This window comes from Podarcis muralis, chromosome Z (assembly GCF_964188315.1).
Source record: "Podarcis muralis chromosome Z, rPodMur119.hap1.1, whole genome shotgun sequence".
Classification (NCBI taxonomy): Eukaryota; Metazoa; Chordata; class Lepidosauria; order Squamata; family Lacertidae; genus Podarcis; species Podarcis muralis.
The window spans coordinates 4,833,056-4,855,755 of record NC_135673.1 but is presented as its reverse complement, the minus strand read 5'-3'; the positions used below and the strand labels follow the sequence as shown (position 1 = coordinate 4,855,755).

The 22,700-nt window shown below is 45.2% G+C and overlaps 1 protein-coding gene across 3 annotated transcripts in view; it reads right to left on the bottom strand.

Annotated features, from left to right (window-relative positions):
- COL27A1 (collagen type XXVII alpha 1 chain) overlaps positions 1 to 22,700 on the bottom strand; it is a 256,136-nt gene that overhangs the window by 156,089 nt on the left and 77,347 nt on the right. For all 3 annotated transcript variants that reach the window (XM_077922728.1, XM_028714253.2, XM_077922727.1), the window contains exons 9-12: positions 20,756 to 20,809; positions 17,165 to 17,209; positions 12,549 to 12,602; positions 8,528 to 8,572 (exon numbers count right to left, since the gene is read on the bottom strand). In XM_077922728.1, coding sequence (XP_077778854.1) covers positions 8,528 to 8,572; positions 12,549 to 12,602; positions 17,165 to 17,209; positions 20,756 to 20,809 — 198 coding nt within the window. The remainder of the gene's footprint in view (positions 1 to 8,527; positions 8,573 to 12,548; positions 12,603 to 17,164; positions 17,210 to 20,755; positions 20,810 to 22,700) is intronic.

Genomic DNA, 22,700 nt, shown 5'->3' with positions numbered 1-22,700 from the left:
CCAGAGTGGTGCATGCCCTGGTTATCTCCCACTTGGACTACTGCAATGTGCTCTATGTGGGGCATCTTTGAGAGTGACTTGGAAACTACAACTAATCCAGAATGCGGCAGCTAGACTGGTGACTGGGAGTGGCTGCTGAGTGCTGACCTTTAAAGTCATAACGGCCTTGCTCCTGTATATCTGAAGAAGCAGCTCCACCACCATTGCTCAGCCCAGAAACTGAGGTCCAGCACCAAGGTGGTTCACTCACTGCGAGAAGTGAAGTTGCAGGGAACCAGGCAGAGGGGCTTCTCGGCAGTGGCACCCACCTTGTGGAATGCCCTCGAATCAGATATCAAGGAGATAAATCACTACACAACTTTTAGAAGACATCTGAAGGCAGCCCTGTATTAGGGTTTTTTTAATGTTTGATGTTTTATTATATTTTTATACAGTGGTGCCTCGCAAGACAAAATTAATTCGTTCCACGAGTTTTGTCGTCTTGCGATTTTTTTCATCTTGCGAAGCACGGTGTCGGGAAAGTTTTGGAAAAGCTTTTAAAATCACCAAAGTCTTTAAAAAACTCAAAAAAGGCTACCACACCGTGTTCTATGAGTTGCTCCTGTATTAACGGTGTTAAGAAAAAGGAAACAAACTTGCAAGACGTTTCCGTCTTGCGAAGCAAGCCCATAGGGAAAATCGTCTTGCGAAGCAGCTCAAAAAACAAAAAACCCTTTCGTCTAGCGAGTTTTTTGTCTTTCGAGGCATTCGTCTTGCGAGGTACCGCTGTACGTGTTGGAAGCTGCCCAGAGTGGCTAGGGCAACTCAGCCAGATGGGTGGGGTATATTATTATTATTATTATTATTATTATTATTATTATTATTATTATCATCATCATTACTATTATTATCATCATCATCATCATCATCATCATCATCATTTCTCCACCATGTAATAATCAAAGGTTGACTTCCTCTGTGAAGACTCCTCCTGAGCTTCCTAGAACAATGGTCATAGATAAGCCATGAAAAATACATTGAAAGCAAGGGGGAGAGCGGATGATCACAATTTGCGACATGGATCCCATGTGTCCAGTGCAAAACCACCGTACAAATGACAATAAAGCGAACTATCACCTTCCACTAAAACAATTATGCGGCAGAGCCCCAGCTAGTCAGGTTCTGTAAAACTCTTTTCTCCGCTAGAGTAAAGGAGAGTTAGCTGGCAGGAGCCTCAAATAGTCCTGGCATTCCTTCCAGCCGTTTGGCTCCTTCTCCAAAACTAGGATTTTTATTTTCCTTTTGGCTCAATCCTGCCGCTCCTCGAGCCACCCAACCCTCTGGTCTTGTCTGAGAAAGGCGGTGCCTGCCAGCTGGCTCCAGCCAGGTGAGCTGGTGCCCAGTAGATGCTCCCCAAGGGCGCATAATTTGCAAATCAAACAATTTTTTAACAAAGTGGGAGGGAGGGAGAGAAATCAAGTTCAGGATTCATTTAATGCAGATATTTAGTGTGGGGGAGATAGAGGGAGAATGAATAAAATAAACAACCAGCCCCTAAAGCTTATGTTGGCTGCATCCTTCTTGGCAGGCTGCTCTTTGAGTAGAAGAAGCCTCTTTCCCCTTGCCAGAGTGGATGGGGGAGGTCAGGGTGGAATAGGGCACAGCCAGATAGGAGTTTTGAAGTAGTGCAGAAGCTCAAAGGAGTTTTTGCCTGGGCTGAAACCAACAGTGGCCACATTCAGGATCAATACACAGCCCCCACTCCCACCTCAATATGATTATCTGTCACAATACGATTATCTGTCACATTTCTTTCACTTTTTAAAGCTCATTGAGTTTTGTAATCCTGTAGAAAGCCAGTGGTGATATGATGATGTTGTTGATGATGATGGTGATAATTTATTATTTGTACCCTGCCCAGGGTTTCCCCAACCACTCTGGGCGGCTTCCAACAGAGATTATAAATACATTAAAACCTAAGTCGTTAAAAACTTCCCATATAATGGTTGGAGTGTCGGAGGAGGGCCTGGGAGACCAGAATTCGAATACCAGCTCAACCATGAAGCTCAGTGGATGACCTGGGCCAGTTTTCTTTTCTTTTCTCAGCCTCACCTGCTTCACAGGATTCTTGTGAGGGTAAAATGGAGAATTTGGGGGGGGGACGACAACATACACTACCTCAAACTTCTTGAAGGAAAGCTGGGATATAAAAGTAAAAATGAATAAAATGAACTTTTAAAAAAACCTTCCTGTCAGAAAGGACAATTTATAACGAAGGACATGCTTCCCCTCCCCATATATTTTCCTTTTATATTACGGGCTGTACCCATGCTAGTCATACTCAGAGTAGGCTCACTGAAATTAATGAGCATGACCACACTCATTGCCCCCTTGCTCATGAGGAAGTAAGGGTGGCTGCCTTTTTCTCCATTGAAAAGTACATAGAACTGAAGGTGAAAGTTGCAAGAGTTATGCTTTTTCACTTTGTCCGAAATAAAAGCTTCCATTATCAGAGCCATTAGAGGGCTGAAGCAGCAGTGGGACACCTCTCAGGCCCCCTCTATGTGGCCCTCAGGACTAGAGGTATAAGAAGCCATCGTTTTCCGTTCTGCCCTGTGTTTGCCGCAAGCAGCATTGCTTCTCTCTCGCTGCAGTTCATATTCTGCCAAAAACTACCTTATCCATCTTGCTGTCCAGTGTGTCAAAACTCCATAACATGTAATTAATCAATTTAAATGCTATTAATTTGCACTTATTCATTTGACCGGAAATGAATTAATTGCATCAGTTACATCACCATTACATTATTCCACCACATTCACTGCAAAGGAAGCACAGTGCAAACATGGGGGAAACATGATCAACAACATTTCACTTGTTGACCGAAAGCAACAACAACAGTGAATACTGGTTGTATTCAATGGATTAATTTCCATCCTGAACATGGGATAAATAAGTAGAGGTTAGCAATACCTGCTCCTATTTCCATCAGAATTCTCCAACAAAACTCCTCAGGACTCACCCTGTGAAATCCTTCCTTAAGGACTTTTGCCTGGCTGGAATGCATTCTTCAATGATAATGCCTCCTGCATGCCTGGATAGGGAGATGTCCGGGTAGCTGTGCAGAAGAAGCCTCTGACTTTCATATGCATTAATTTTTGAATGCAGCCTAGTGTACACACTTAAGGTTCACATCAATTGCCCCACCCACTTTTGCCTCTCGCCCCACTGAAATGCAGCTCTCAGAAGATTCCTACTAACGGAATGTGGCCCTGGGGGCTAAAAAAAGATTCCCTGCAGCTAGGCTAGAAGAGGCTTGAACTGCTTAAAGTACCGTATTTTTTGCTCTATAAGACGCACCAGACCACAAGACGCACCTAGTTTTTGGAGGAGGAAAACAAGGAAAAAAATATTCTGAATCCCAGAAGCCAGTACAGCAAGAGGGATCGCTGCGCAGCGAAAGCAGTGATCCCTCTTGCTGTTCTGGCTTCTGGGATAGCTGCGCAGCCTGCATTCGCTCCATAAGACGCACACACATTTCCCCTTACTTTTTAGGAAGGAAAAAGTGAGTCTTATAGAGCAAAAAATACAGTATAAACAAAGCTCCCCCCCCCAAAAAAAAACTTTTCAGAAGTTGAAAAGAAATGACAGGAGATTGGTTCTGTTTGTTGCTATAGTTTTTGTCTCCCCCAAGCTAAAGACATGAAGATTTCAGGACCATTTCCTCCCAATTCATCTTCGTAATTATTTGTTTATATGGCCACAGGTGTGTTCCATTATTATATGCATGATATAACTTAGCAAGCTCATCATTGCTCCTATTACCCCCAGCTAAGGGCTGCTGGTGCAGTCCTGTTGTTTAGAGAAATCCCTATGGAACTGGCACAGGGATGGGAAGGGGTTTTCCAACACATATAGGAAATGACACACGAGGAGGGATTGTCAGAGGATGCTGATGGAAAAGGATGAAGAAATTGCTGCACTTCCTGTGCTCATATGTGGTCAGGAAAAGAAATCAGTCAAAGGAATAAAATTGGGATCCGTCCACATTGCTATTGTTTTAATTTGCAAATGAAACACAATTAATGGTGGAAGCAGGGTGTGTTTACATTTGCTTTGATGTCTCCTTCATATTGTAGAACAGAAGAGAACAGAAACCGTGTGGATTGTGACAAAGACAGGCCAGAAAACCTTTCCCCATACACTTTCTCCACAGATTGCATAATTTTAAAGATATATATCATGTTTCTTCTTATTCACCATTTCTTTAAACTGAAAAGCCCCTAATACTTATTGGAGCTGTTTGTCTTTAAACTGGGCTTGGACCAGACATCCCTTCAAGTAAAAGTACATCTTCAAATAGAAGACTAAATTGAGGATACATGGCCACCCTACGGAGAACCCTAAGTCTCATAAATCCCACACACCTACAATGGTCACAAGTGTGGCAGGATGAACACTGGAATCTTCCTTGTTCTGTCATGCCACTGGTCCATCTAGCGCAAATTGCCTACACTGACAATACTGGTAACAGAACCCCAAGATTATAGGCAGGAGCTGTTCCCAGGTCTACCCTGGAGACACCAGGGCCTGAACATGGGACCTCCTGCCTACAAGGGAGATTCCCTACCACTGAGTTTGAAAGTGGAACAGACTCCCTCAGAAGGGGGTGGGCTCTCCTTTATTGTAGGTTTTAAGCAAAAGTTGGGTGGCCATCTGTCAGGCATGCTTTAGCTGAGATTCCTGCATTGCAGGAGGTTGGGCTAGATGACCCTCAGGGTCTCTTCAAACCCCACAATTCTGTGATTCTATGAGTTACAGCTGGTAGAGACAGAAGTATGGGAGAAGTCATCTAATGTGCTTGTCATCTTGGGGCCTTCAATGCTTCTGCCAAAGGATTGAGTGCTGCCTATGTTGGCTGTTGCATCTCCCCACTTCTTTTTTGAACATGATTTTTTTTAATGACTTGTCTCCAGTTGTTGATGACAATGGGATGGTGGTGGTTTTTTACAATGACACTCTAAGAATCCAGAGGCATCTCAGAAAAAACTGCTAAAAATCACCCAGTATTTCCCACTGCACACTGAAGAGCAGGATAAACAGGATTCTCATTCACATACTGCTTCTGCCCTCACCCAGGAATTATTGCTTTGCCCACACATTCCTCCTATCTGCTGCAGTTCTGATGCACTGGGAAAGAGCAGAGGAGGAGACAGGGGGGTGGGGGCGAGGGAAGCCTCATCAAAGTCCTGTTTCCAAGACCGAGTCATCATGTTCCTCTCATGTCCCCACTGAGCTGAACTGCCCTGGAAAAGTTTCAACCTCTGACTCACGTCCAGCACGTCTATTTTAATCTTTTTACATTCTTACATCATTCCAGGAGGCCCAATTGTACAATAGAGCAAACAAAGAGCCCGCTGCTCCATCTATTGAGATTTTACAGCAATCAAGAGCAGGGATGTATAAACATCTGGCTTTAGATCCTTCCCTCTGCTTGTGTATACATTGCTCCAGAGAAAGAGAGAGATGTTTCAAGAGATCCGTCACAGGGAGAAAACGCTGATAAGCTGACATGGAAGAAATCATCCCTAGAAGGAGTTGCACAGAGGACAGTGATGTATCCTGCTGCAGATGAAACACAGGGGCGAGGTAACAGGAGATTTGACTCGGTGCCCAGTTTAAGAACAGGATCAGGCCAAAGGCCCACTTAGTCCAGCATCTTGTTCCCTCACTGGCCAAGCAGATGCCCCAATGGGAAACCTGCAAGCAGAACCTGAGCACAGTAATACCTCTCCCCATCTGCAGTTCTAGGCAACTGGTATTCAGAGGCATATTGCCTCCAACATTGAAGAACATAGCCTGCCATCATGGTTGGCAGTCGCTGATAGCCTTGTCTTAAGTGTATTTGTTTAATCCTTTTTAGAGCCATCTAACTGGAGATGCCAAAGACTGAGCCTAGGATCTTTCTGTGTGAAAGCAGATGCTCTATCACTGAGCTATGACCATTCCTCAAAATTTTTGGTTTTATTACTTCTCCCATCTTCTTTCTCTACCACCCACCAAACACCTGGCACGGTTATCCACTTGGTTGTTGTTTTTCCACTGGGATTTTGTTTATTTGTTTTATGGTCCAATTACAAATTCAACAAGGAGGAAGATGGCATTCATGATTGGCATAGGTACTGACCAATCAGTGCTAAGAGATTCTAGCTTCTGCTATATTCTGCTACATTGGGGGATGGGGGTGTTTCCTGCTAAGCTTCATCCAGGAGGGACAATTAGCACACACAATCCAAAATGCATGACTGCATTTTCATAGCAGGCTTTCTGTTGAAATTATGCAAGGTCAAGCAAATTTAAGATCAATTTAAATTATTTGTCACGGATTACTTTAATTCCATGTTATGGCTTTAGATAGTAATTGTGGGTGGTTTTATTAATGGAGGAGGAGAAGGAGGAGGAGAAAAAGAAGAAGAAGAAGAATGAAAACCCTGACTTCAGCGTGAATATATATTTGCAAAAGAAATCCCACCATTCCCCAGAGGGAAAATACAACTCCATTTATGAAAATAAAAACAAATGCTGTTAAAAAGTAAGGGGGTGGAGATGGCGTTTTTCAATGGAAGATTGCACAAGTCAAAACAACAGCTGGAACAGATTGAGTGTGCAGGCACACTGTATGTAAAACTGTTTCAAAAACTCTGACCAGACCCCCTTACCTAACAACCGTTGCCTTGTTTAGTTACTCTTGAGTCAGAGATTTTCTCCAATCTTTCTTTTCTTTTCTTTTACAGTTGTGTTCGCCTCTGATGTAACCAGTTGTCATTAACTTTGGCAGATGCTGTTATTTTCCTTTCCCACCCCACCCACCACCCCTGTGAATCCTTTCTTTTTCATTGAACAGAGGTAGGTAACCCTTTATCAGCCTGAGGGCCCCATTCACTTCTGGGAAACCTTCCAGGGGCCACATGCTAGTGGTGGGCGGAGCCAGAGGGAAAAAGGTGGCGGGGCAGCAAATGCTAACTTCACCTCTTACCACAGTTTTGTTTCCACACCCTGCTCAGAAATCCATCCAGATAGGCAAGAGGCAATACCACATTTTAAGCACATATTCCAGCTAGGCAAAAGTACTCAGTGACAGTACAAAGTGTGACCAGTGGGGAGACGGGGTGGGGCTGTGGATAATCACAAGGGACACATAGAGGTGCTTGGAGGTCACATTTGTCCCCCAGGTCTGAGGTTCCCCACCTCTGCTATAGATGATTAAGCATGTGGACACCTGTGGTTGTGCTCTTACAAAGAAGCACCTTTTTGTGCAACAGGGCAGGGTTGCAAAACAGGGCAAGGAGGGAGGAAGTAAGCAGAGAGGGGCAAAGGATGCATTGTTCACTATCCAAGGGTTTTATAGAGAAAGACACTTTATGGGGCTGGGAACCCATTTTTTAAAAATTGGGCTATGTGGAAACAGAGACAGGAAAAGTTACGGGTGGACAACACAACCAGTGGCTAGTGGGGGGGGGGTTAAATTTAAAAAGGAAGAGAAAAATGCACTGAGACAGTGGTATTCTGTAGAATTTCTCAAATTCCCACCTGTCAATTATATGCAGTGCTGTTTTTCTAGGGGGAAAAAGAGCTGGAACTCACTATGAACACCTCCCTCGTTCTCTTAGAATGGCAATGGCACCCACCTGAGAGGTGCCGGAACTGAGTTCCAGTGAATTCTGGCTGGGGGAAAAGCTCTGATCATATGGCATATGACACATGCCACTCTGCAAAAAAAAATTCAGACTATGCTCTAACTGCGCTCCCAATTATTTCTATGTAGCTCCATCATAATCATCATCTTGGGCAGTTATCCATCCCTTCTACCCCCTCCCCCCCAAAAAAAAACCCTGCCTCAAAGTGATTTAGGATATCAAAGAGTTCATCAAACTATTTTAAATCAAACTCACAGAACATAAAGAAAATAAAACAAAACTTTCTGAACTTGTTCACCCAACAACAAGGATATACAGGATAAAGACCCCACGAAAATCTGAGGATCGAAAAACAGGCCATGGATCTTGCTGAAATAAGATCTTTAATTCAAGCTAAATTCAATTCCTTCTGCTGAATATAGAGCTCTGGTTTTGCCTCCAGCACCTTCTGCTGCTCCTCAGACTGGGGAATGGGGCTGAAAACATGAAGGAAGCTTAATCCTAGTTTTGTTCCCATCCTCCTCTATAAGGAGCAACGCAGGCTAAGAAGGAGGAAGAAACAGAGAGGATGCATAACCCCCTGGGCTGGTTGTAGGTGGGGGTTGACTCAGGGCAGAATGAGGTTTGGTGCAGCAGAGCCCCATTTGGAAAATATGGAGATGTCCTTTATAAAACCAAACAAGACTTCAACATTCCCAGCCCCATTAAACAACGTGACACACAACCAACTGTTCCCTCCCTGCAAAAAAAACAACAACACATTCTGTCTGAGATTCCCACCTCCACCGCCCCACTCCCATTTTTAAACTGTTTAAAACAAAGTCTGCATAGTAGACGAAGAAAAACTTTACCGGCCTACCCATCTTGCCCCTCTTCCCAGGAACTCCGGGGATTCCCTAGAAAACAAGCAAAGGGGGTGGGGAGAAAAAGTATTAACATCTGGTGGAAGTCAGAAAGAGACACAAAGTCCAAATCAAAAGAGAAAGGGGATTTTTTTTTATATAATTTTTTTTTAAAAAAAAGAAAACAGAAACAACTGCAGGATTATTATGGGCCAAATTGTCAGCCGCTGACTGTCAGCTGCAAAAGCAAGCAAATGTGGAGGAAGAGGATCATCACTTAGGCTGAGGAAAGACACACACACACACCCAGGGCAAGGAAACTGAGGCATAGCTTAGCAGAAGGAATAATTAAGCTACCGGTCTGGAACCAAACGAAAGCTGAAGCCAAGACTTGCTCAAGAAACTCTGTTTATGTTTCCTATTTGGTGACACACAGAAGCATTAGATCAGCGGCTCCAAATTCCCCCTCATCCATGCAGACGGCACACACACACTTTTCCAGAATCTGCCTTCTCAATAGAGTCCTCTAGGTTTTGCCAACGAAATGGATGGGGTGCAGGAAGAAAAGGGCTTCATTTGGGAATATGGGCACAGTGCTGAAGGGGAAGAGCTATTAATTCTAGGACGGGCGAGACCCAGGTTCAAAATCCCTGTCTGGCCTTGAGCCTTGGGCCAGGCATTAACCACCTCCTTCCCTACAGCCCCCGCCCCCACCTCAGGTGTTAAGACAGGCAGTGGGGACCCTCTTGTTAGTTCCACTGCCCTTGGAAGCTTGCAGGTGGGGAAGGCCCAGGAGAAGGCCTTCTCTGTGGCATCCCTAAGATGTGGAATTCCCTCCTCACACAGGTGCATCTGGATTGTGGCATTTCCCTTGTACAATATAGTTTTTGTCGTATGCTGACGGCACTCATTTTTACACTGGCCTTTGAGACCTGATATATCAGTAGTTCTCAAAGGGTGTGGCAGGAGACAATGGCAAGTGTGGCAGGAAGATTCAAGGGCAAACAATATTCTATTTTGGGAATGATTCACGCTCTTATCTAGCTGCCTTGTTTATACTTTCTGGCTGTCATGGGATCGTATCATAAAGCAGTTGTGGTCTGTCTTATAAAGAAAGTCTTTACCTTTACCTATAAATCAAGCACTGCTGGGAGTTGTTTCTTTTTGTTTTCCAATGTATTTCTTATCAATAAAGAATTTGGTATGGTGCAAGCAAATTTTTATTCTGAAAGTGGCCCAGAGTAAAAAGTCTGAGAACCACTGGCACACGTACGTGTGTGTGTGTGTCTGTCCAAATCTATTAACTGAAATTTGCTTTGACTAACTTTAATATTGCATTTTGCCCTGGACCTCACGATGAAAGGCAGATAGGAAATCAATATACTGAATAGCTGTCAACTTACAGATTAGAAAATAAGGGACCAGCAGCCTCAAAAAGAAGGGATCAGCAGCCAAAATAAGGGATTTTCCAGGCACAGGTATATTCAACTTCTGAGCCCCTCTGAGCCAAAGGCAGAAAGCCCAGCCAGCAGCAAAACAAAGCCTCAAGCGGTGGTTCCCACAGCGCAGCAACCCGGAAAGGGGATGCAGCAAGGGAAACCACCGTCACCTCTCCGCTGGGAAGCGCTGAGCAAAGGCGAGTCCCCAGGCAACGTGGGCGATTTGATCGGCACAAGGCATGCAAGCTCCACCCCCCAGTCGTTCTTAGACTCCTTATTGGGTGAGCAACGCAGCCAAGCAACACAGTTGGAGCCTCCCTCCTCCCTGGCTGGCAAGGAGGGAGGGAGAGGAGCTGCTTCCTTTGAAACCCAGGAAATTTAAGGGACATCATCAATAAGGGACAGCAGTGGGACACGGCGCTGGGATAAGGGACTTTCCCGCCAAATAAGGGACGGTTGACAGCTATGAAGGTTGGCCCTGAGCATTTTGCCACTAGAGGCAAACCAGAAAATGCTGCTCCCCAGCCCACCGCCTCCTCTGCTGCTGCTGCTGCTGCACACCTGGCAGCAGCAGTGCACTCACAAACAGTGGGTGTGCAGTGGAGGAGCAAGAAGCTGGACTGGCTGCCTTCCCTAGTTATCCAGAACCTGCTGCTATGAGGCAATGGCCTTACCTTGCCTCAAAGGTGGGCTAGCCCAGGTACAGACCCTTTCTGCTCCTTTGAAGAAGGGTTGAACACAGAGGGCCAGGGTGGGAAAGGAGAGCCTTCTTTGGAAAAATAAGCCAGGAGGAGTGATGGAAGGGAAGAAATCTGGTGGCCCCAACACACGGCTGGACTGGTTCACCACGTTTTGAAAAGAAGTGACACACCACACCATGTTTATACATGGTAACCATAACATTTCCATGTTCCACACAGCATCTGTCTCCTTCACTTTCAAATGGGCTAGGTGTGAGGCAAGGGAGGGCGAACTTCCCCACTGAATTTTAGGGGTGGGGGCAAAATTCAAGGTGGGGTGGCAAAACATGGCAATGTATGGACCATTCCTCCTGGCAGACCCCTTCCCCCGCTGCCCCACTCACACACTATGAAGCTGTCAAACCAACAATCAGGAAAAAAAATACTTAGGAGAGCACCCCAAATGTGTTACTGATTCTTTGGGGGGGGGGGTTCCCTTTGCAGTCCAGCTTGTATTCAAACTGGGCTGCAAAGAAAACTCCATCACAAGCAAGGGATTGGCTGCACTAGGAAGTTTCTGATGGGGAACTCCATAGTGCAGCCAATCCCAATGGGACTTAGCACCAGGGCTGATCAGGTGATCAGTGCTGGCAGCACATCTTACTTTGGGCAGAATTTGGCCACAGTGAGGAGTTCCCAACTGTGCTGGATGTTTCTCACCAATGATCTGTGGTGTTTATAGGAAGGAAATAGAAGCCACCATTATTAAATTTATTCCTCATCAATAAATTAAAATAAAATCTCCCCACCTCCAACACACACACACACACATACACACACACACAGTGTGCATTTCAGTGAACAATAGGAAATAAGGTTCCAAGGAGTAACATTTCCTGGCTCTGGTTTGGTTGCCATTATTATTATTATTATTATTATTATTATTATTATTATTATTATTATTATTCACTAAATTTTTATATTGCTCTTCATTCGGGGATCACAGAGCAGTTTATAATTGGCTCTTACTTTCTTTACAGCGGAGAAAACATTGGATGAAATGCTAGGGGAGGCCGACAGTAGAAGATACCAGGCTGAGAGAGACAACAGTCTCAGTCAGCTGATTCTGAATGACATGAAAGGGTTGTTTATTCAATAATAAATGGGAAATAAATTAATAAAACTGTTTGATAATAAATCAGATCTATAATAATATTGTAATTAATCATATAATAAATCATTATTATCTATTATTATTTATTCAATTTATAAGTGGCTTGCTATGTAAAAAGACTCTAAGCTACTTACAAAACTTTAGAAACATACACTTAATAATAAACACTTAATAATAAATCAATAGGGTAGTATTCAACTTTTACTCAGAGTACACCCACGGAAATTAATGACTATGAGTAAGTTAGATCCATTAATTCCATTTTGTTTGCTCTGAATAAAAGTTAGTTGAATGCCACCCATAATAAATTAATTGAGTAATTGCAACAATAAATAGTAATCGTAATAAAATATAAATTAATGTGACAATTATTAATTAATTAGCACTTGCTACATAAAAGGCCTCTAAGTGACTTATTATACTTTAAAAGCATAAAACACAGAATGAAATAAAATAGGTTAAATTAGTATTATAAAATGCCAGAGAAAGGAAGAGGCATTTATGGGATTTTCAAATGCCACAAGAATGTGGCTGTTTTGGGGTACGATGGACCTTGACTTCTGAGGCACAAGCATGTTGTGCTTCATGCAGAAAAATGTCTTGGCCAGGCAAGGCAACATGTGCATCTGCCAAAGAAGAGAAAAGATCAAGGCAGCCACTAATACAGGTAGCGGCATGGACAACATGAGAAAGACAAGACAGATAGCAGTTTTGGCACAAAGAAGGCAAAAACTCACTCGCTCGCCGTCAGCACCGGGCAGCCCAAATAATCCTGGCAGTCCAATGTACCCCTACGGAGGGAAAGGAAAAAACAAAGAGCATTTTGTCTCCTCTGATGCGGTGGGTTGGGGTCAAGTCCTGTCCCTTGAGAACAAATAAAGCATCTTCCAGCGCTGGTCCAGGGAAGCCGTGATGAAATAAACCTTGGGGCAAGTGTATATGCCCATGGACTGCATGGTGCTGGCTTCCACGATGTAGTCCAAGGGCACATACCCTCACACCAGGGACCATGAGGACTCCAGGAAGGAAGGCGCCAGCCAGCTAGGGCCTTACCTGGGCTGGCTCAGGGTGGACCTGGGAGAAATGGAGCTTTGATCCAGGTTAGCTATGTGTGTGTGCAAAAGTTTCTGCTGCTGGCATTTTGTGTCACAACCCCACCAGGGAGGAAATAACTAAGACCTTCAGGAACCAAGGGAGAATACAGCAGGGATGGGGAAGATCTGTAGCCCTCTAGAAGTTGTTGGGTTTCCCATCAGCCACAGCCAGCATGTCAAATGGTCTGGGATGATGCGATTCAGAGCACCAACATGTGGAGAAATGCTGGGGTAGCTGAGTCATTAGAGCATGAGACTCTTAATCTCAAGGTTAAGGGTTCGAGCCCCGTGTTGGGCAAAAGATTCCTGCATTGCAGGGGCTCGGACTAGGTGGCAATTGTGGTCACTTCCAATCTACAATTCTATGATTCTATATAAAGCTGCCTTGTACCAGGTCAGACCACTAGCCTGTCTAGCAGTTTATCATCTGCAAGGATTCTTGCAGCTCTCCAGGGCATCAGACAGGGGACATTCCCACCCTACCAGGAGATACCAGGAATGGAACGTGTGACATTCTGAGTGCAAAGCAGATATCTTAACACTGAGCTATGGCCCTTTCCCATAGGGCTTACCCACATCCTTGAGTTTGAGGGTTAAATGCCTTTTTTGTACTGCAGGTAGATGTACTTCACAATGACATATGGAACCCTGGAAACCCAGAGGCTCTTCCATCCTATGTCTAATGTTCTCTCCGTACCCAGTTTGCAGATTAACCCTGGCCAGCCACCTCCAGTGCCTTCTCATTCACCCAACTAATAATAATAATTTTTATTTATTTATTTATACCCCGCCCATCTGGCTCTCTGTTTCAGAAACTAACTACTAAAATGACAATGCCCCCTCACTCTTTGAGGATGGAAATGTGTTTGTTATCTCCATCATACTTTTTTTTTTAAGGACAGCTGGGGGATAGGCTGTGTTGTGGAGCAGCCTGTCATTACAGGATATTAAACAGCTGATCAGCCCCTTCCCCCACCTTCTTCCCTTGTACAAGAATGAAAACCACTGATGGGGTCAACCTTTGTTTATCGCTTGCAATTTTCCCGGTGATGAGAGCCAGCTGGTAGCATTTACTGCTCACAAGGAAAAAGAGCACATGACAACCAGGGAGATGGATTTATTGGCTCAGAGCATCATGTTGATTTGGAATTGCAGTGGAGAGTAGGAGGCAGTTAACCGGAGCTCTGCTTCTTTCCAATAAAAGTGAAGAAGAGGAGGGTGGAATGGAAAAGGGGTAGAAGCTTCTCGAAAGTGAACAGTCAGGATGAGGCAGCCCAAGTGAGGACACAAAGCACTACTGTGGCATCAGAGGTGTTGGCCTTTGCATGTGGGTTCAAGATGCTGGTTCACTGTTAGAAGCAGAGGTGTCAAAATTTGGCCCCTTGAGTGGCTCCCTCCTTACAAAGCTAAGCTCTGGCACTAGAAGAGCCCTTCAGGATTAGACCAAAAGTGCACCTAACCCAAGCGGGGGACCAAGACTTCCCCAGGTTGTTTGCTACCGCAGCAACTGCAGTCAGGGGTAGACAGCCTATGAACATGAAAGTTCCATTTCGTTATCCAGCTAAAACAAGGTACTGGGCCTCAGGCCCAGGGGCCAGATGTGGCCCTCCAGTCTTCTCCATGGCCCTCTGGACTCTCCCTGGGCCCTGCCCTGTGCTGTCTGCTCAAGTGCTTTGCTGACTTGATGGCATCTTTGAGACTTGCTCATGTCCTTTGCATGCTCAGACAGGTGATGGAGCAGTGCAGGTAGAAATACTTGGTTTATGCACACCTGAAATGTAGCCTGCACTAAAGGTAAAAATTGCATCTGTTGATCCACCTACCTTTTCCTCTGCTCCCACCCACCACTGGTATGCAGCAGTTGAGCTGAAAACAATTCTCCACCCTTGCACCAGGCCACTGAATCTGTCTAATCAACATCTAAAGATTGGATCCTACAAACCTAACAAAGCGAAAGGAGAGAATATGCAGGACCGCCTTCACTTAGGCCAAACAGCCCGTACTTTGAGGCAGGGGTGAGAAACCTTTTTGCGCCAAGGGCCACATTCCCTTCTGGACAACCTTCCAAGGGCCACATGCCAGCGGTTCAATTACACCAAAGATACTCGAGGCAGGTGTGATGCAGGGCCATGGGTGTACCTGGGGGAGGGGGCACAGAGGGACACATACACACACCCAAATAAAAAAACCTGATAAAAATACATAGCAAACTGAGGTTCTGCCGCCCCCACCCCCCCAATCCTGGCTCTGCCCCTGTGCAGGGCTGGCAAGTGCTGTGGGCAGAGAAGTGTTCCAAGAGTTCAGACAGAGCTGGAGAGCCACATCCTGTCTTCTCCTGGGCCAGAGGATCCCCTCCTCTGTTTTACAATCTTCTTCACAGACCCTGCTCAGGTGCTTGCCCGTGAGGACAATCAGGCTGATGAAAAAGGGTCTTGTCCCGCAATTGTGGCAATCAGTTCCACTGGACATTAAGCAAGCTCCTCTCCTTCATAGTTTCAAATGGCTCTAGAAATCCCACTTCTTCCCTGCTGCTTTTAATGGGTGGATTTAAATTAGGCTGAAATACAGTATTTATAATGTGACTTAGTTTTGTGCTGGGTAGTTTCTGTCATTTTTGTGCATGCTTTTCAAGGTTGTCTTAAACTGTGATTGGTTTTCTCCCCCAATCTATGCATTTTGCATTGTTTTGGTGGTTTGTTTTGATCCTTTTGAATGTTTGTCTATGTGGTGGGAGACACACCCTCCCTATAAGTTGTAAACTAACTCAGTAGGGAAGCAGGGTGGGAAGTACTTTCCTCTTTGCTTCAGGGCAGGAGGCAAAGTGAGGCAACTGCCTCAGGTGACAGATGCTAAGAGACAGCAGCGAGAGTTCCCTGGCTGTAGCAGGGCTTGCCACAGGGCCTGACCTGGGGCCCTAAATTAGTCTGCTGCTTCAGATGCAATGTAAGCTCCTATCCCACCCACCAGTCCAGCCAGCTTCTGTACATTGAGTAGAGAAGGAAGAGGACATGCCGTCTTGTCCTCTGCCTCAGGCAGCAGAATATCATGGGCTGGGCATGCCTTGCTGTGCTTGTTTTCCACTTACAGGGCAGGGGGGGTTCCACCACAGAGCCTAACCTCAGCATTTCTAGCATCTCATCTTGGAGCTTAGCTACAGGCCGAACCCAACAGGCATCCCCCAGCTTCTTCCACACGTCAGTTACATGCTGCCTGAGGATTTGTTGTTGCCAAAGACAGCAGGCAAACCTATGCAAGGGTTGATTAGGCAGAGCAAGGAAGAGTGGAAGAGAGGCATCTGCTGAGACCTTCCTTCCTACACACACACACACACACACACACACACACACACACACACACACCCCAGTGAATCCACTGTTGCTCAACCATGGGCAATTCCTGCAAAACCTAAGGACAGTAAGCCAAGGGCAGGACAGCTGCAAGGGGGGCTGGGCCTGGCTCAGCCCCCAACATGTGCCAGGGCAGAAAGACTGGGAAGATACTGATAGCCAACAAGCAGGCTCACGGCAGTTCATGGACACTTGGAAGCAATAGGTCCCCAGGCAATAGGACAGGCAAGGCTGGTTCAGGGAGAAGGTAACGTTTGCTGCTGAGACACAGACCCACTGCTCCACACAAACCTGGCAGCAAGCCTTGGACTGCTTCCTTTTGCAGCAGCTGCTGGCAGGCAGGAGCCAGGGCAAGCAGATCAGTTCCAGCTGCTCCTCATTCCAGGAGAGCAAGTCTCATTGGCCCAGGCATTTAAAACCCAGAGCCCTATAGTCTGGCAATGACCTGTGCTCCCTGTTTACATGTGTGCTTTACTTCCATTCATGCCAGGACTGATGGTCTTAGAAGTGCAGTGGGCCACTTTGCTGTCAGGGGTTCCTTAGCAGCTGTTCTTCACTGTTTCCAGAAGTTATAGGAGCAAGTGAAGGCTGGTCCATTAGGGCAAGCAGGTGTGCTTCAGCCCCTCCTCACCTGCTTGCCTTCCAGCTTACAGTCAGTTCAAAGAAGAGTGCTGGTTGTCAGCTTCCTTCTCTTCCTTAGGCTCAGTGCAGAGCTCAGCAGGGCAGGGAGGAGGACCATGGGGCAGCAGGGGTGGGGGAGGACACCAGAATCTGTTGGCTCCGGCTTCACCTACTGCTGGCTCATTTGCCTTTCACCCTACTGGTCCAAGTGGGCCCCAGTCACCACTGCCTACTGGTTCCCTCCTCGTCCATGTCAGTGGAAATGTATAAACAAGGCTCTCTCTCACTTACCCGGCTGCCTTTTGGACCAGGTTCTCCTATAGGTCCAGGTAAACCCTGAAACACAAGAAGGGAAAAGCAAAGCAAAGCAAGAAAGACAGATAAATGTGGACATGTTAGAACTTTTTTAAAATACACAAACACACACACAAACATCTGCAAACAGTTCCAAAGCAGAGGCTTCTCTTTGCAATTTAGGAGGCAGTCCAAGAGATAGCTAGGAAGGAATTCAGAGGGGAAGAATTATCATCATCACAATAAGCCTCCGGAAACAAATGCCCTAATTGTTACAGGGAGATGGCTCTGCAGGCATTCACATTTTAAAACAGAACTCATAGTTAATTCTACTCCATTCCAGAGCAGCTCAGCTGCAACAGAGGAGTGGACTGAATGCAAGAAGGGAAAAGCAAAGGCTGGTTGATATCAGATTGTAGTAAGTTGCTCACGCACATGTACAGGCTACAGGTTGACCTCTGTGCTAATATATTAAGAAGCTATCAGCTGCATTTATCACAAGGTAATGGAAAGCCAGGCTTAAATCCCAGGCCAGCAACTTTCAACCCTGCTCTGTCAAATTAGTTTTTTTGGGAGGTGGGGGTGAGAGTGCAGAGGTTTTCCTAATTACAGGAATGTGATATTGATGGTAAACAGAGGCAAGTTAAGCCCATGGCCAATGCTTAGCTCTGATAGAAAAACTGAGCATGTAGGTTCAGAAGCAGGAGACTTCTGGAAACCAGCTGCTGTGGGAAAGGCAATGGAGGAGGCTGCCTGCCTTCACAAAGGACTTGTCATAGGGAAGGTGTTGGGTGGTATCAAGCTTAGAATTGTGAAACCAGAGACCTGTGTGTTGCTGCGCTACATCCACCTTCCCTAACCTGGTGCCCACCAGATGTTTTGGACTCCCAAAACCCCCCTCTATTTTTCAATGGCTTTTTATTGGATAGGCTACAGGGCAGCTGGGGGTGTGAACATGCCCTCTAGAGGTGGCTCCCATTACCCCTGACCACTAGCCTAGTTGGCTGGGGCTAATAGGAGCTGCAGCCAAACAACATCTGGAGAGCACCATGTTGGCGACCCCAGCTTTAGAGGCATGTTTCAAAGGGGGATTTCAGTCCCAGTTGGAGCTGGAGAGCAATGGAATAAGCCTCCCCTTCCCAACAATGTCCACCCATCTATCCACCCACACCTGCAACCAATTAAAGATGAAACAAAGGCATAGCTGAACACTACATGTTACCATGTAGTTTGACTTGCAGAACTCACGAGGACTAGGAACTTACGAGAATCTCAAATTCTGTATCATTGCAAGGGGTAAATTTTAAAAAAACTGGCAAGATGAATAAGGGTTAAGGACTATTTGTCTGGAAATGTAAAGCTCATCCATTCTCACTGTTGAAATAAAATATTCCTCTTTGAGACTAGGGAATAGGAAAAAATGTATTAATTTCAATCTCTCCTCCTCTTATTCTTCCATCCTTAAGTTTTGCATCAGTGTGTGGATATTCATCTGTGCAAGAGGCACATTTCTGCTAGCCATTCCCTTATTTTATGCATTTTTTTATGTTACCATCACTACTGCAAGTACTTTTGTGCACCATTTCCTATCATATACATATTTTTTTGTGGCAAGCTGTGTCACAAAGTTCATACACATGTGAATTACAAAGGATAGCTCTGTTTCAGTTGCTCATGGGCTTAGGGGGTATAAATTAGGTGAGCTTGTACTAAAATGCAAAGTGAAACAGATTTCTCTCCCATTCCTATAATAAACTTCCATGGTTATTTACTCTATGCCAGTTGCCAGACTAAATGAAATTGAACGATCTCCTTCCACCTCCAACTTCCATCACCTCCAATTCAGGAAGCTCTGAAAGATAAACTCAGATCCCACTGTCAAAATGTTTGTTTGTATGCTTCTGCCATCAGGCCAAAGTTAACAACTTTGCCTCCGACGCCTGAACCAAAAAGAAGCCAAAGCTTCCAACTTTTCCACTGCGATGCAAAACCAAAACTTGCCAAAAGAAGAAGTAATGAAAGCACCGAATAAGGAAAGTAAACATAACTGAGACTGAAGAGGTTAGTGTGGGCAGCTGTACTATATTGGTCCCAGAGGATAAGAAACGGGGCTATTCTGCACCTTCCCCCCCTTTGAATAAGCTTCTGTTGGTGAAAAAAGCACACAAACCTTTGGCTTAGAACGTTTCATCAAACAAATGGGAAAGCTGGAAACTTACAAGGAGAAAGCATTCCTGGTGTTTCATGGCCTCTATTGCTGTGCCTTGAATAAACTTTTTGAAAAGTTTGTTGAGCCATGCAGGGATAAGTGGACATTGTGGCACATTGCTTGCTTGCTTACTTATTTATATTTAGTATTATTATTTACAGGAACGTACAACGGGCCAAAACAACAAAGAGTCTTGTGACACATGCCAGGATTTCTCTATTAATAGCAAAGGGAAAAAAACAGTTGATTGATGGTGACTGCACTGTATCGGGTATGAATCTGAAAGTCAGTTCCACAATCTCCTGCCCATTCAGAATGACCAACGTCAGTTAAAAGCTTGCATACCCTTTTCAGCAACATAGGCTGGCATACAGCTAGGGTTCACTGCAGGCCAAGCCTTTGATGCTCCTTTTATAGTTGCCTCCAAGAGAGAATTTTGGTTTCTGCAGCTTCTTCAACAACTGCATTGCCTCAAAGAGAGAAGGTGCAGCTATATAACATCTCCCTTCCATAAGCACACACACACACAACACAGCTGCCCTTCACACCACATTTCATCCAGCAATTATTATTTTAGACACAGCAACAACAGGCGTGCATAGTGGAAAAGATGTGGGTGGGGGCCGTCCAGAGTGCTGCATGCACTCTGGCACATGCTGAGCCATTGGTGCACATGACCTGACCCGTTCCTTTGCACGGAGAGGAGAGCTATGCATATGCTTTCCTCCACTGAAACAAGCAGATCATGCAGAAAACTGTACAGCGTACATGTACTAAAAACTCCTGTGGCCTCTAGCTCAGGGATAGGAGAACCTGTGACCTTCATCCCTGTGGTCAGAGATGATGGGAGCTATCAGCATACACACTTTTTTGCAAGACAATGTTAAAAAATAATAACATATGTTTGCATGCTATTTTCATAATTTTTTTTTTATCCAGTATATGCATTTGTGTGCACATTACTTTGCTGGGGAATCACACTGCAAAATTCAGAAAAGTGCTTCAGCTTGTGCATAGTGTTTCAGAAAGTGCAAATTATGTTGGTTTACCTTTCAATGCCAATTGAATCAAATTCTCCCCCAGCCTTAGCTAGGCTACAATTCCCAACATCCCTGACCACTAGGCATGCTTGCCTTGGCTGACTGACCTGGAGTCCAGCAACATCTCGAGGACCATGCATTTTGCACTGTGACCTACAAAGGGGGAACCCCCCCCCCCCCCGAGTGGTCCAGAGTCTAAAATTACCTAATCACAATACTGGCATGCAAACACATTATAGCTGGGACTGAATCCCTTTTTAATTGTGGGACACCATAGCCATCTACCTGCCTGCCCACCAAACCCCTATGCTGTACACAGCACGGTAAGATTTACTGCACCTGCCTGCCAGGATAACCTTTGGCACCTGGGTTCCCGTCAGATCCTCGTTCACCCTGTAAAAAAAGAGAGGAAAGGGCAGCAGGGCAGGGAATGGGAAGAATTAAAATCTGGCTTCATGACCTGCATAACAGTAGTAGTAGTAGTAATAATAATAATAATAATAATAATAATAATAATAATAATAATAATTCATCTTTCTCAGCATGGTGGATGCCATGCTGATAGGCACAACAGGTTCACAGTAGACACAGTGCATGAACTTTGATCCATCTGACAGAAAGAGCATCAGGAGCACATATGGAACCCATCCACAAAAGAAGCACGGAGAAGCTCAGAGCTTGCATATGGTTACACCAGGGAGAACCTGAGGCCTTCAAGGTGTTATTGGACTCCCATCAGCCCCAGCCAACAATGACCAACAGTCAAGGATTATGGGAGTTGTAGTCCAACAGCATCTGGGGGGGGCACAATTTCCCCATTCCTAGACTAACTAAACTAGCATTTGCTTCACAGAATCCAACATTCTCTCCATGTTCTCACCACAAGTAGCATCTTCCCTCCCACCGCCATTTTGAAGATGCAGGTAGATCAAAATGAACAGAAAATAACATCTGACGCATTATAAAGAAAGCAGTGGGACATGCAACAAAAAGTTGCAGCATGGGGTGCTTCTTTTAGGGTTCTGGTTGGCCCGCCCCATTTGGAGAAGAGCTGTAGCTCGGTGGAAGAGCACTTGCAAGGCCCCAGGTTCAATGCAGGGAGGGCTGGGGATGCCCCTGGTCTGATTCCCTGGAAAGCTGCTGCCAGTCAGTGCCAATACTTATTTAGTATTACTAAATCAGTGACAATACTGATTTAGATGCAGTCATGGTCTGACTCAGTATAAGATAGCTTCCTGTGTTCCTATGCTCTGTTTCAGAACATGTCATTCCACCTCGTCCTGATTTTCCCATTACCAATAGTCAGTATTCTGTGCCCATTGAGCATACCCAGTCCTTTGTGTGTGTCCATACGTGTGTGATGGGAGGGGTGATGTTCCTAAACATTTTTTGCACTTCAACAAACCTTGGTGTTCCTCTGAGCCTGCTAAGACCACCTCTCATGCATGGACGGTGTCATTCTGGTTGCAAAAACATCCATATTTGGAGAATGAATTTGCCATGAGTATATACAGGAACACCAAAAGACCACTGGTCCATCCAGCTCAGTGCTGTCTACACTGACCGGCAGCAGTTCTCCAGTGTATCAGGTAGAGGGCCTTCTGAGTGCAAAGCAGATTCCCCCAACACTGGGCTGCAGCCTTTCCCAAGTGATGAAGACTGAATCACAAGTAAAATCCCACAGATGTCAACAGCAGTTGATGTGAAACAGCAGAGTTGTGAAAGGGTTTCCCAGAATACAGTGGTGAAATGCAACTCATCACATGCAGAGACAGTCAGTGTGGTGTCATGGTTAAAACGCTAGACTATGACCTGCAAGACCACAGTTCAAATATGCACTTAGGGTTGTACTCACCATGAATCATGCACAAAGTAGACTCATTTAAATCAAATAGACACCACTAGTTTAGGTTCATTAATTTCAATGGGTCTACTCTGGAGTTGAACTTCATTGGCCATGAAATTCACTGGGCAACCTTGGGCCGGTCACCAGCTTTCAGCCTAACCAGTCACACATGCCCCCTTGAGCATCTTGGAGGATACGTGGGTTATAAATGCAATAATACAAGGAGTGAAGGTCCTGAGCAAAGCCCCAACTGCTTGAATGTTGAATTCCCAGCAATAGATTTCATGCTGAATGAATTTGTGTATAAAATACTTTCACATCAAGCTCAACAGACTCTGCCATTCATCGGGTCCATTATTTATTTATTTGTTTTACTGTAAACATCACGCTAATCTAAACAGAAAAGGGGTGAGGTGGGCGTAGGAGAAAATTAAATTA